General features: G+C 33.8%; 1 protein-coding gene across 1 annotated transcript; it reads right to left on the bottom strand.

Moving 5' to 3' along the window:
* Positions 1-1,720: 1,720 nt before the first annotated feature.
* On the bottom strand, positions 1,721-3,705 carry LOC110901950 (protein FAR1-RELATED SEQUENCE 5-like). Its single transcript, XM_035987900.1, has 5 exons — positions 3,636-3,705; positions 2,733-3,543; positions 2,366-2,624; positions 1,969-2,253; positions 1,721-1,801 (listed from the first exon to the last, which is right to left on the bottom strand). Exons 2-5 carry the CDS (start codon positions 3,437-3,439, stop codon positions 1,721-1,723), a joined length of 1,332 nt encoding a protein of 443 aa, XP_035843793.1. The 5' UTR covers positions 3,440-3,543; positions 3,636-3,705.
* Between the last annotated feature and the right edge of the window lie 10,731 nt (positions 3,706-14,436).

The following is a 14,436-nucleotide window of genomic DNA, read 5'->3' as shown; positions in this document are numbered from 1 at the left end:
TTACTTGAACAGTGCAGATGTGTTTTACTGTCAGCCTGTAAGTGCTTTATTCGTATTAAAAATAGGTTTGATGTACACTTTTTGAACAAAATGTGTTTTATTGTAATGTATTAGCATGCTGTGTTTTACTGTTAGGGTAATGATGTGTTGTCCAAAAAACTGTTTTTGTTAATGGGTTTTTTATTAGATGTGGGTGTAAAGCATATGTGTTTTAAGGTCATTTTGGTCATAAGTTTACGGTGAACATGTTTGTTTTAAGGTTAATTTATTAGATAAGGCAGTAGAAATGTGTTTTATAAATAATAAAGATGTGTTTTCAGTCAAACGGAGAAAAAGTGAGAGAATAAAAGGAAAATGGCTTTCAAGGGTACCCGGAAACCCACCGGACAAGCCAATAATACTGGATGAATCGGACACAGAAGAAGGATCACCTTTACAGGGTACGGTTAGTTGTGGCAGTTAAAGGTGGGGGGGGGGTGGGTAACTTATATGGCCACCTGTCTGATAAGTTGTGTTAATTTTTGTTACAAACAGTTGAGCGTGTTAAAAAACATAAAGAAACAATAGACAGCAAAGTATCGTCCACACAACAACCGCCTGCCGGTACCCTTCTGTCTGACATTGCACATCTCTTTCCGAACGTAATGGATAAAAATGTCGTATTGCAGTCGGAACCAAACGAAAAAAGTGAAATTCCCATATGTAAGTTAAATGAACGAACGTGAAACCATATGTTCAATGAGTTAAAACACAACAGCATAGTACTAACAAATTTTATGGGCTTTAAATCAGCCGCCACAAACAAAAAGGGAAACGAAACCGGTAAGAAGAGGAAGCACAAAGAGGCTGGAATCATACCGGAAGAAAAGAAAGCTGCGACTGTACAAACGGTTAAGCCGATTAAAGAAGCAGCACACGGTAAAGTTAATATTAAGGACTAAATTTCAGATACTTAAAAGACTGACTTGCTGACCGGCTTGGTATATTGGTGTTTTGTCAGGTACGACAATAGACGATTCTGATGATGATTTTGACAACCCACCTTGGAAAAAAACAAGGTCAGGTGCGGGTCAACAAGTAGTTGAAAAAACACAACAACCCGCATATGCTACATCAATCAAAGACTCTAAAACACACAAGAAGCGACAACCGGTAAAGAATTACATACCACTTGCTGATAGGAAACTAACTATGCGATTGGATCTTAAACACATGGGGGAGTTAATGGAATCTTTGAACGAAAATCAACGGGGGGCTGTCCGAAACATAGGTTTCGGGTCAATACTTAGCTTTCGAATGGGTCCGATTCCCTCAACTCTGAGTTGGTGGTTGGTAAATAATTACGACACTAAAACACGGGTCTTGAATTGCGGTAGCCACCACATTCAAATAACAGAGGAATTGGTGCACGATGTGTTCGGAGTACCAAGAGGGAACGAAGAAATAAAGGAAGTAGCGAGAGCAAGGGCTGATTTCCACGAGGTTGTGGCAGAATGGAAAGCACAATTCGAAAGTGATCCTGCACGCTTGACGCCTGTTCAGTTCAAAACATACATGCAGGGGCAACAAGCGAGCGGACGGATCTTTGTGTTGAACTTTTTGTTGTTCTACAACACACTTCTGGGAGAGACAACTACGAATTCATCAATTAATATGAAGTTTTTACCAGCATTGCATCGAGGGAAGGATATCAAAAGTTTTAACTGGTGTGAGTACATGATCAGGTGTCTGGATCGAACGGTGGAAGCATGGACACCAAAGGAGCCCTTCCTTGGACCAATGCCATTGCTAGTGGTATGTTCTAAATAGATATGTAATTTCCTAATATAAAACAAAGAGTAATGTGCTTTAAAACACATCTGTTTTGGTAAAAACACATCTGTTCTGGACACCAAAGGAGCCCTTCCTTGGACCAATGCCATTGCTAGTGGTATGTTCTAAATAGATATGTAATTTCCTAATATAAACCAACGTGCACTTTGGATTGCTAATTTTTCCAAAAAAGTGGTTCTCGCTTTCGGACCTAGATGATGTCCGCATAAGACCAGACATTTCTTCTTCACGATAGTAAGCTGGAATCCATGATTCACGTAGCCCATATATATACGTCAGCCATTCATGGTCGGTTAACCCGAAATCATGAATAATAGCGGCCCATTCAGCCTCAAAAGCTTCGGGCAATAGAGAATCAGTCCAAACAATTGCAGACAATCTTTTCCTGAAATCTGTATTTGAACATAAGGCAGCCCCAACCTAAAATGGCACATTGTATCGTGAATGACAAAAAAAAAAAAATAATTTTAAAACACAGAACAAATCACACAAAAAATAAAAAAAATAAAACCCTGCCATATAAAACCCATACCTTTGTAGTGAGTTTATCCATGATATGCCACATACATAACCGATGCCTCGACTCAGGCCAAACATCAGCTATAGCCCTTTTCATCGCAGGGTCTTGGTCAGTAACGATTACAGGAGGCGCGTACCCGTATGCGTTCTTGATCGCCCTAAGTAACCAGCTATACGTCTCTGCCGTTTCCGAACCGAGAATTGCAGCACCAAGTGTCACGTTCCTATTATGATTATCAATCCCAGTAAAAGGGACAAACATCATGTTATACCTTTAAAAAAACACACAATCAGCTATGAAAAAACAAATCATGATGTATTTATAACACAGTAAGATTTAAAACACAATAAATATGTAAAAAAAATAAACTCATAGTTACTTGTTACGCTTGTATGTAGCATCAAATGATATAACGTCCCCAAACATATAATAATTTCTCTTCATATCCTCGTCGGCCCAAAAAATGCACTTCAACACACCTTCGTCTGTGGTTTCATATTCACAAGAGAAGTTCGGTAAAAACTCCTTTTTTCTCATCAAACGCTTGACAAACATTTCCGCATCAAACTCTCCGATAAAAAGATTTAACTCCTTCTTGAAATTTTTAAAATCGACTTTGGTAGCACCGACTTTGTCGAACCCACCATACACTTCCTTCATAATGTTAAATGCACGAACAGGCCCGATGTTGAGATGTGACATCTTGTTTATCATCTCTTCGTGTGCACGATTAATACCCCTGTTTTCCTTGAGAAGATGTAAATCTTCTTCATGCACAAAATCGTGGTTGTGCGCCTCTATAAAATGATAAAGCAAATACTTCTTAGCATCGGTAAGTTTTATTCTGATCGCAGCCTGGCATCCGGTCCTTTTTGATGGTACCCTACGTACCCACCTATCGGACGGCTGATCTACTAAAGTATCAACTGGTCGAAAGTCTTTTTGACCCTCCTTTGAACAGAAAAAGTACTTGTTTATAACAATACCACGGTTCTCGTGCTGTGTGCCCTTCCTTACAGTCCAACCTCCCGCTTCTGCGTAAGTTTTATAAAAGTTATACGCGTCATCAACTGTGTCGAATAACATTCCCTCTGCTGGCGTCAACGAAGAGGGTGAATCCGGAATATATCTCTTCGTTCCGGTGTTTGGAGAAACTTGTTCAACACCACGTAATTGGTAATTAGGTGCATCTACAAGACATGACAAAAAAAGGGTATAAAACACATAACTAACCAAACATAACGCAACTTAAAAAACAGCGATTCAATGATAAGAGGTGAACCTATAAAAAAACATTCACATCAAACTCAACAACTGTTGAAAACACATCACATATAACAAACTGATGTTTACACATAAAGAGTTTAAAATAAACATGAACAAAAAACTGCAACTATGGAATTTAAAACACAACATTCAACTATGTAAAAAAAGGGGTGACCTTCATACTACAAACCATCATCCAACTCATGTGAAACAATGAACAAAAACACCCTGAACATGTATGACTGTTAAAACACAACACCAATAACATGATGATGGTTTGGCACAACCTCAGCATCTGTTGAAACAAGTAATTGGTAAAACATATTACAGTTAAAAAACACATCATTTAATAAGAAACTACAAAAAAGAACTCATAACTAGTAAAACACATTACTTTTAAAACACAACATCCAATAATAACACGTAACTAGTAAAACACAGTACATTTAGAACACATCATTCAATAAGAAACTACATTAGAACACATAACTAGTAAAACACAGTCAATTTAGAACACATCATTCAATAAGAAACTAAAATAGAACACATAACTAGTAAAACACATTACTTTTAAAACACAACATCCACTCTGGAACATTAAAAAAAATTGTCTTCAGGCTCAATAACTGTTAAAACACAACACTATTTAACAGACAACATTAACATGATTTATATAAAAGGTTGACTACAACCTCAATATCTGTTGCAACAGGAAACTTGTTAAACACAATACGGTTAAAACACAGACAAATAAGAATCTGTATAACTGTTAAAACACATCACCAACAACAAAGCTTGATGGTCTTGCTCGTAAAAAAAAACTGTGGATTTTAACAAGGTGACCTCTGCTGTTAAAACACATCATCAAGGTTATGAAAACAATGTGTAATCTTTATGTACTTAATACAGCTCGACAACTCTGCTGTTAAAACACAGCATCAAGAACAATCTGAATATTTTGAATAAAGGTTATAGTAAAACAATACAAAAATGCTAAAAAGGTAACTGCAATTACCATCTGCAACATCAGCGAGGGTGTTCGAAGCCATGATCTTTCAGACTTAAAAAATATAGAATAAGAACTTTGCTGATGAATAATAGGATGATCGGATTATAATATATAGATGTGTGTTTCGTGTTCGTGGAATTTGGAATAGATTTGGATTGAAAAGAAACTACAATCCTGAATTTGATGCATAGAAATCAGTTACAAAACGAAACATGCAAAAATATATAAATTGAGATAATTACCAAAAATAAAAAAAATATATGCAATTACATGTTTGCCCTTCTAGTTAAAATACATCCATGCCACATGTCACTATACTATTGCTTCCTAGACTTTCTAGGAAAATAGGACTTTCCACACAACTCCTACTCTATATATATATATATATATATATATATATGTATGTATGTTTTCACCTATTCTCGGTGTCGTAGTTTTACTAACAAGCACTTACTTATTTATCCGTTTATTATTATTTTTATTTCTATCTTTTGTAGTAGTGGCGTGCTTATATATGTTTTTAAGAAGCTTATGTCTTGGTTATGGTTTTTGGAGCCGGGGGTCTCACTGGAAGCAGCCTCTCTATCCCCTGGGATAGAGGTAAGGCGTGCCTACATCCTACCCTCCCCAGACCCTATCAATAGCTTCGCTATATGTGGGAGTATACTGGGTATGGTTGTTGTTGTTGTTGTTGTTGTTGTTGTAACAAGGTTGTGTTTTATCACAGATGGGTCAATTAAAATTTAAACTAAACTGGTTGAACAGGTTAACCAATGCCCAAAGTATTGAATGATGAGTCTATGTTTGTTTCATTCAAATATCTAAATATTCACTGCCCAACTCATTTTTACCTGTTAGACAACCTATTTCGCCCATCAATGGCTCCTTGTTCTTGTACATCAAATGCTACTTGAATTAATGCCAAACAATGGACCTACAAGGTTGAATTAGAAAAATCCTCATGATATATTTTTAAGCATGATGAAAGGGGTTGGGTCTGAAACACTTTGGAATGTTTTATGTAATAGACATAGTAAAAACATAATACAGATGATGTTGTGCATACCACTCATCTGAGGTCGCAACTGGAACACCATCACCGCCTCTGGTTCGGCTTGAAACCACCAAACCATCAAAACTATATAGTTCGCCTCAGCAAATTCTCATATGTAAAATAATACTTACATTTCCTCAAACTCAGACCCTGCTATGTAGAAAAAAAGAGACCCCAACTTATCCAGCAATTCCCTTCAAAAATATTTTCACAATCAGATAATACATTTTACAAAAGCAACTACTTCGAAAAAAGAGTGCCAAATTAATTATAACATACATACTTGAGCAACTGCTATGGTAAATCTTGATCTAAATTTTGCCATTTTCTCAATTTAATCTATACTTTTTTTTCTTCCGTAATACTACACCATTCTGTGACAGATATGCATTTGGTAGAAAGGGGTGTCGGAATTATCGCCACATTATCAACATAGTAACATGAATTTGACAACTGGACCGTAACGGGATATACAAAAATAGCACTGGGTTGCACGTGTGAAAGGAGTATGTTGTAGGAATAGTTTAAGACAAGTCAACAAGATTTTAACCCAGTACATAGCTTAATGGTGGCCAAGGCGGGTTTGTTTTCTTTCTGATATATTTGAAGTTTTGATTAAAACATGTGAATTAAAAAGCACCCTGCACATTCTTATTATAGCCGCAGAGAAAGATACGTATTGTTGTTCAGTTAAATCGAAGTGCGAAATTGAAATCGAAGTTGTTAATCTGTCTTGCTATAGTAATGTGTTATGTTCAAGCTATTGATTGTTGAAAAGGTACAATTTTTCTTTGCCCAAATTATACCCTCAATTTTGTTTGTTCTTTGAGTTATGTTGATCTTGAAGATACACATAAAGCATCAAAGAAAACTTACAATCACTATGCTAACTGTTAATTTCTCATATTTGTTGACCTTTCAAAGTTTTTTTTAATCTTAACTATTAATTCATGTTAAAGTATCAACAATTGTAAATATCTATTGCTATGTTCATACTTAAAAGTATTGTGTAGGAGTGAGGTGTATTCTCATTTCCATATGAGTTACTTCTTTATCATTTATGATCCTTGAAGCAAAAAAGTAATCTCAGCCAGTCCCTTTTTAAAGAAGGATACAACATCTCTTTTATAGATAAAGTTGGATTAAGATAACTAACTTGGCCAAGATGTTGGACCCGAAGATGAGTGCACTATGACACGAGTAGCACACCATGATCTAAATATCCAGATGGGTGGGTCGAGTAGTCCATTTAACTTGAAATTGGTAAAAGGGCCTCACGTTTCTACTTTCGTTTTGGGCCTCCAAAATAGTTGAGCTGGCCCTGGTGACTGAGCCGTGTCAAAAGGTTTGAAAACCATATAGATGATCTCAAGACACTAAGGAAGAGACCGAAGTCATAGTCATTAGGTAAAACATATCAAAAGGTTTGTAAACCAAATCAAAAGATTGGAATGAGGTTTTGCTACAATACTTTGCGTACATACATGTTTGTATATTAGTTTGTAGGATCATGGTTTATAGTTATTTTAGTATTTATATCATATTCAGCAAGAGTGTGTATGAGCTTGCATTTGATTTTGACTTTGAGGATTATATTTATGTTTTGCTTTGCTTTTTGTCGAACATGAATATCATTATTTTATTGATGGTATTATAAATATATTGGTATTGTGGTTATCAACGCCTAAAATAGAATAGGCTTATTCTCCAAGTTTCTTTACCCTATATATATTCCATTATATTTATTGTATGAACACACCATCAATAATAAACATCTCTTTCTCTCCCAATATCTTTTCTCATCTTCTTGCTATTAGGCTTGTTCATAAAACGTTATCAGCATGATGTGCTTTTGAAGTTGGATCGCATGGTTACTACCCACAACCTACACAAAATTTGATCAGTGGTATGTTTTCTTCTTCTTTATATCTCATTACAATTAACATCACAAAAAAATAATCTTAAAAAATTGGTATCGATACCTCACGAAGTTTTCAAAATAGTTTAATTTACTTTTTTCCTTTAGAGAATATAAATAGATACAATTACGCTTTTGTGAAATAAGGAAAAGTTTCACGCAATTGTCAGTGTTACATGCTATTTTATCTTCATTACTTTTAGATTTTCAAAGTTTGTGAATTAAGAAAAAGTTTCATGCAATCGTCAGTGTTACATGCTATTTTATTTTTATTATTTTTAGATTTTCAAAGTAAATTGTAATAGGGAAATTTCATGATACTTATTGTAATTGTATTTGGCTACTTAATTATATGTCTTTGTTTTGTCAAAATTATTAACCAATATGATCATACAAATTCTAAATTTGAGTACCTAATTATTTGAAAAAATAATAATTCTTACGATTTCTCGTGTATTATAAATATTAATTTTAAATATTACTTATCAACTATGTTATATGCAAATTGTTAGATATTTCGACGGATTGTTTTTTTAATCGTAATAATTTTTTCTTACTTATGTGGAAGTATTTTTTTTATTATCATATCGTTTCTTAAAATCATTGTTATCTATAATCCTTAATAAAAAGAATAAAATAATTGTAAAAATAAAGAATTAAATATGACATTCGTCTCTATTGCTGAATAAAAGGGTAAAGGGAGCTCTTAACCATGTATCTTTAGGGTTTTGATTATAGAGAAACCTATACAACATAACTAGATTTTTTGAGAATTATTCTTTTTGTTTATGGTAGCAAGAGGAATTTAAGTATGAAATTTTGGGTTTTCTTATAAACTAATGAATAGGCATGGTGTCATGTTGTATGAGTACATAGAGGATTTCTCTGTTATGTGTTTAATTGGTATGTTTTTGTTATATGAATGTAAATGATCAATATGGTTTTAAGTAAATATTAATCAGAATATTGGTTTTCATTATGAGAAATATGATTTTTGGTTTTAGATATGTATGAGAAATAGGTGTTTTTTTTGGTTTTAGATATGTGATTGAAGAAAGGGTGATGATATTTTAATTTAATTATTTTCATTGGGTTCTCTGCCTCTTTAATAATGTTTTTATTTGGATCACGTCTAGTTAGGTTCAATTTTATTAGTTAGCACCTTTTATCTAGAGCATCAGAAATTTCTTTAGTTCGTTGTTTTGAAAAAATTAGCAATCATATCAATATCAATAAGATGCGTATAATAGTTTTATTAAAATTTTATCACTGTTACAATTTTGTTTAAAGACATTATGATAAATGTTGGATCGTTATGCGACCTGAATGAGTCGTTCAAAAGAGTTTTAATCCATATCAAAGGCGGAATCAATGATACAGACTTGATTACAGCTTGATTCTCCTTAATTATCTTCTTTTTATTGATTTCAAAGCAATACAGACCAGTTGACAATTCGGCAGCACCTCGGCTCTGAAATCTCGAACGTTACAAATGGCAAACCAGCTCAGGTATTTATAGACTGGCCATTCCGCACGAAACAGTTCAAACGAAATGGTCATTTCGTACGAAATGGCAATTCTATTTCGTGCGAAATGGACTAGCCTTCATTTCGTATGAAATGGCTCAAATTCCATTTCGTGCGAAATGGTCTACAATTATACAAAACCTATTTTCCCGACATCTGAGCACTGGTTTATCCTATCTAGGTACAAGACTCGATAAAAGACAAAGTTAACAGACATTAATGCACCAACAATAAATATAATGTTTTATAATAGTATGTTATAATATTGAAAAATATGTAATTTACCTTTGTTAAGGAGAATTACATTATTTAACTTTGTTGAAAATATATGTATCTTATATGCTATAGGTTATTTGTTTGTAGAGATTATTAGATAAAGCAAATGATAGATCAATATTTATGATTTATTATCACTTTCGCGAAAGTGTATAAACATGCCTTGATATGAAACCTGATGCGGCACTCCTAAATCTCATTATTAGTTTGTAAAAGTTCTTACAATTTTAAACCGATAAATTACGCATGACTCGGACATGTTATTACTTCTCAATTGAGGTTACGAGAAGAGAAGATTATTTATAAATAATACGGATAAAACAGTTTCCATTTATCATACCTCAAATTGCTAAAAAAGTAGTGATATTATTAATTATATGTAAGGTATGAAGTGAAGTTACCTTCGTATATCTGTCTGAGGAAATCATGAAATTTGTTTGGTTCTACTACGTACCCTAAAGTGAAGGCGACCATCTATTGATCGTCTATAAAGGAAATGATCACGAACATAAGTTAAGAAAAAGTTATGATGGTCATGGTAGTAATGAGAACAACCATCATAATTGTAATGGTTGTCATAATGAGATTGACCACCGAGTCAGGGTAATAATGAGAGCAACCATCATGGTCTTCATAATGAGATTGACCACGAGAAGAGGTAAAATAAGGGAGTTATATGTGAGAATAGTATGTGAAAAGGATAAATGTGATAATACATTATTCTCTTGCATTTTTTTGTCATAAATTAAAAGTGCGTATAAAACATAGATCATCATAAACTAAGAAGTTTATAGATCATGATTATTTAATTCAATGGAATGACCTGTTAGACCATCCCGAGTCATTGATGATGTGAAACATATTGAAGAACTGGAAGGAACTAGAAGATTCTTCAAGATAATAATTAGCATGTAATGTTTGCTCTCAAGGGAAATTATATATTTGTAAAATAAACGAGGGTAGGTATACCTAAATATTCTGGAAGCGATTAAAGGATATGCATATCCCAACATGATACCATTTAGTGTTTTAAATCGATGCATCGTCTAAATGGTTATCAAATCCACAACCTGAAGCTTGTGTGATTGTGGCTTAGCTAATGTGATAGCAAGCATATTAATCTAGATTAGTATATTTATTTGATAATAATGAATTTGATTCCCAAGTTATTAACGATCATTGGAATAAGTGTTATTGTTGAGATGGTCACTAAATGTCTATTATTGGTTACAAAGCCAATGATCATGAGAGGAGCGAAAGTTCATTTAGGTACATGTAATTTTATATATAGTACCATCAATTCACATCAAGCCAATAACTTATTGTTCTCCCCATACAGTTGGTTTTTAGTCGGGAACCAAAGATGTCTCATTAAAGATTTTGGTTGTGCGACATATATTGAAACTCATCCACCACACCACACAAAGATGGGACTTCTAAAAAAGTTTGAGAATATGTTGGGTATAAATAATTGTCTATGATTGAATACTTAAAGCCATTAGTGAGAAATTTGTTTATGGCTCATTGGTTTTTCACTTTAGTAAATGAATGTTCCCAACATTAGGAGGAGATAACAAGCAGTTGGAAAGTGAAAAGTGAAATGAATTATCATGTCATCTTGATCCTCAGACTATAAATTATGAACTAGAAGTTTAAAGTATAATTCATTTACCAATATTAAAGAACAAATTACCAGACAAGTTCACTAACCTAAATAGAGTGACTAAGTAAGTCACATAATCAACTGCTTATGCTCCAGTTATATTTGTGTCCTAAGAGGGCAACCACATATTTTTGTAATGAGTCTATTGCACGCCTAAAGCGTGATAGACTAGTTGATTCCAATAATAAAATTCCTCGAATAATTAAGATGGTCAAGTCGAGGTTATAGTAATAAGATCTCCTGAAGAGACAATAGACATGATGGTTCAAGAAGAACCTCAGGTACCTGAAAATAAAGAGATCTCGATAAGTTGTATCATGTCTAAGAAATGTATGGAATCGAAATAAAAAATCGACGTCGTTATACTTTTGTATATAATATAGCGCTTGAAATGATGAAATGACGAGGATCAAGATTTAAGATCTGCCTATGAATGAAAATACATAAATGATTGGCCAAAATGGAAGACGCAAAGTATGGCAAATTTAAATTCTTTAATGAAATGGAAAGTTTTCGGACCAACAGTCCATACAACTGAATTAGTAAAGTATGTTGGATATTAATGGGGCTTTTATGCGAATCATGTGAAACTCCACATTTTATATGATAAGATAAGGCAAATATGGTGCACAAGGATTTTTGCAAAAACCCATGATTGATTATAATGAGACACATTTTCTAGTGGTGGATGTAATGACTTTCCAATATTTTATTAGTCTGGTAATACAAAGAGAGAACTGATATGCATCTTATGAATGTTATGTATCACTTGATACTAAAAGTTTACATTAAAGTCCCGAAGGAGTACATTATGTAAGTCATGTAAAGTAAGTTCTCGAGAATAATGTGATCATTTATACATATTCGGGCTTGAATAGGTTGTGATTATTTTACATGTTGGAACTCATGATGAGTTTCTAAAGCAAATGAGTGCTTAAAAGGTTAATTGAAACATCTTAACAATGTAATACTTGTGCACCAAGAAACATACATAGAAAAATTATACCCGATGATTTTGACATCTCAATAAATAGTGTACACGCATGGTACAATATGGATTTTGGAGATAAAAGCAAGTGTTCATGACATTTTTGCATATGATATAGATATCTATGTGTTAAATGGGCAAAGTTATGTAGCAAAACTCCTAAAGAGTGAAAGCACATGTATATTGGGATAAGACGGTACGAATTCCCTCATGGGTTGAAAATGCCAAAAGCATTGATGTCGAAACCTCAAGAACATATTATATGAAGCTGAAAAAATATGTATGGACAAAAATAGTCGGGTCGAGTGTGGTACAACTCGAGATATTCTCCTAAAGAGGGATATAAGTTCGATTAAATAAGCCATGTCTTATCAACATTCTACTTTTAAAAGTTCACTATAATCGCAGTTTATAGTGATGATGTCTAGGCATCATTGAGAGAAATTGTCGAGCTTTTAGAGGGAGAATTTTTGAATGACCTTGGCACGGTCTAATTACTACTCGAACTGCAGTTCGAGTATATATGTAATTATATTTTATCAATCCCTCAAGTACATCTAGAAGATGATGTTGGGATATTTTAGTATGGACATAGTTGAACCTTAAAGTATGTTAAAAGTTTTTAAGTCACTTGTTATAAGAAATGCCTATTATCATCTCCTACCAAAGTAGAGATTCTCATTCTAGAAGTACCATCGTTAAATGCATATGTGCATTAATATGTTTTGCTAGCTATGTATGGTTATAATATTTTTCACTTGAGTATTGTCATGATATGGCCTTTGTCAAACAAAGAGACATTCGAACGAGTTCAAAGAAAATTTTCAGGTATAAACGATATTTGATTATATTTTACTAACCCATCAAAACAAGTTTGGATAGTCTTGTAGATGCAGGAATGTAACAAAACACAATCGTGGACATATGATATTTTTTAAAGGAGGGACCTAAAGTCTCGTTAGAAATTATACAACATTGCTCAACAAAAAGGATTGCACATTAAGGGATTAAGGGATCAAGCGACAAATCATTGGCTACAAAAGCTTTGATCAACTTTCAAGGAAGATGGGCACACGTCACTTAAAGGATACGTATTATAATGAGGGGGAGATTTATTCAAGTTGCACTCTTTTTCCCTTAACTAAGTTTTGTCCCATTGGGTTTTCTTAGTAAGGTTTTTAATGAGGCAACGTACCCGATCCAGACGTATCAGGGGGAGATAATACGCACTGCACTCTTTTTCCCTTAGCTGAGGTTTTGTCCCAATGGGTTTTTTCCTAGCAAGGTTTTTAACGAGGCAGCATCTCCAATCGTATAAAGTTGATAACCAAGGGGGAGTATTATAAATATATTGGTATTGTGGTTATCAACTCCTAAAATAGAATAGGCTTATTCTCCAAGTTTCTTTACCCTATATATATTCCATTATATTTATTGTATGAACACACCATCAATAATAAACATCTCTTTCTCTCCCAATATCTTTTCTCATCTTCTTGCTATTAGGCTTGTTCATAACAGATGGCAATATTTAAGCTATTTTTTTTTCAATTACCACCTTCACTATTATCAAGAATTGGTTGGTCATATGAAGACGGTTTTGGATTGAAAAATGTCCTTGTGTAGAACAAGTGGGTTGAGTTGTGTTGGGTGTTGATCCGTGCATTCTATTAGGTTTTTTTGTTGATCAACCAGAGTTTCTATCAAGTAGTTGATATATTTTACTTTCTAAAACTGTGTTTTTCAAATGTCTGATATGAAGTTGAACCCCGACCGCAACGCGACGGGTGCTCCTTCTAGTTTTTTTCTATTTATTAGTTAATATTTTTTTTTAAAAGTAAGGGTAGTTTAGTCATTTTACATCGACTTAGCTGGACTAACTAACCTTCATCCATTTTAGGGACTACCTGAGTAACAAGTTAGCAAACAACAGGGAACAAAAATGCTATTTTGAAAAGATGGGAACTAAAGGTGAAAAAATAGCAAACCACAAGACCATCCGTGAAATTAACCCTTTAATTTATCACAAAACACAAAGAGGCTAGGATGGATATCTTCAATTTGCGCGGATAGTCTCTGTGCTTTGGTGATATTTCACATATAGTGCTGATATTTCTAAATTTACGGCTTCGCTCCTCACCTTTTGCATACTCATTTCTCGGATAGTCCATAACGTGAATAGGGGTTAGTTTTTGGTGTTAAGTGGGTGTGAAATAACTAAAATGCCCTTACTAATAAAAATATTAATAAAAATCTTGTTAATTATCTAATATTAAAAGAAAGTGGCTTTTCTCTCTTTCTCATTCTTGTATGTGCCACCAAACTAGAACCAGAACCACCATCACCACCCCCGTCAACAAGAGACCAGTACCAGAAAGGTCAC

Source organism: Helianthus annuus, chromosome 1 (assembly GCF_002127325.2).
Source record: "Helianthus annuus cultivar XRQ/B chromosome 1, HanXRQr2.0-SUNRISE, whole genome shotgun sequence".
NCBI classification, from domain to species: domain Eukaryota; kingdom Viridiplantae; phylum Streptophyta; class Magnoliopsida; order Asterales; family Asteraceae; genus Helianthus; species Helianthus annuus.
Note: the sequence above shows the minus strand (reverse complement) of the source record. Positions and strands in the feature narration are given on the sequence as shown.

What these genes read in the sequence shown, in the direction of transcription:
- LOC110901950 (XM_035987900.1), bottom strand. Translation starts at nt 3,439, where the DNA reads ATGTTATTCGACACAGTTGATGACGCGTATAACTTTTATAAAACTTAC. An exon ending in GCTACATACAAGCGTAACAA is followed by an intron (nt 2,625 to 2,732) that starts GTAACTATGAGT and finishes GTTTTTTTAAAG; the next exon opens with GTATAACATGATGTTTGTCC. An exon ending in TGGATAAACTCACTACAAAG is followed by an intron (nt 2,254 to 2,365) that starts GTATGGGTTTTA and finishes GTGCCATTTTAG; the next exon opens with GTTGGGGCTGCCTTATGTTC.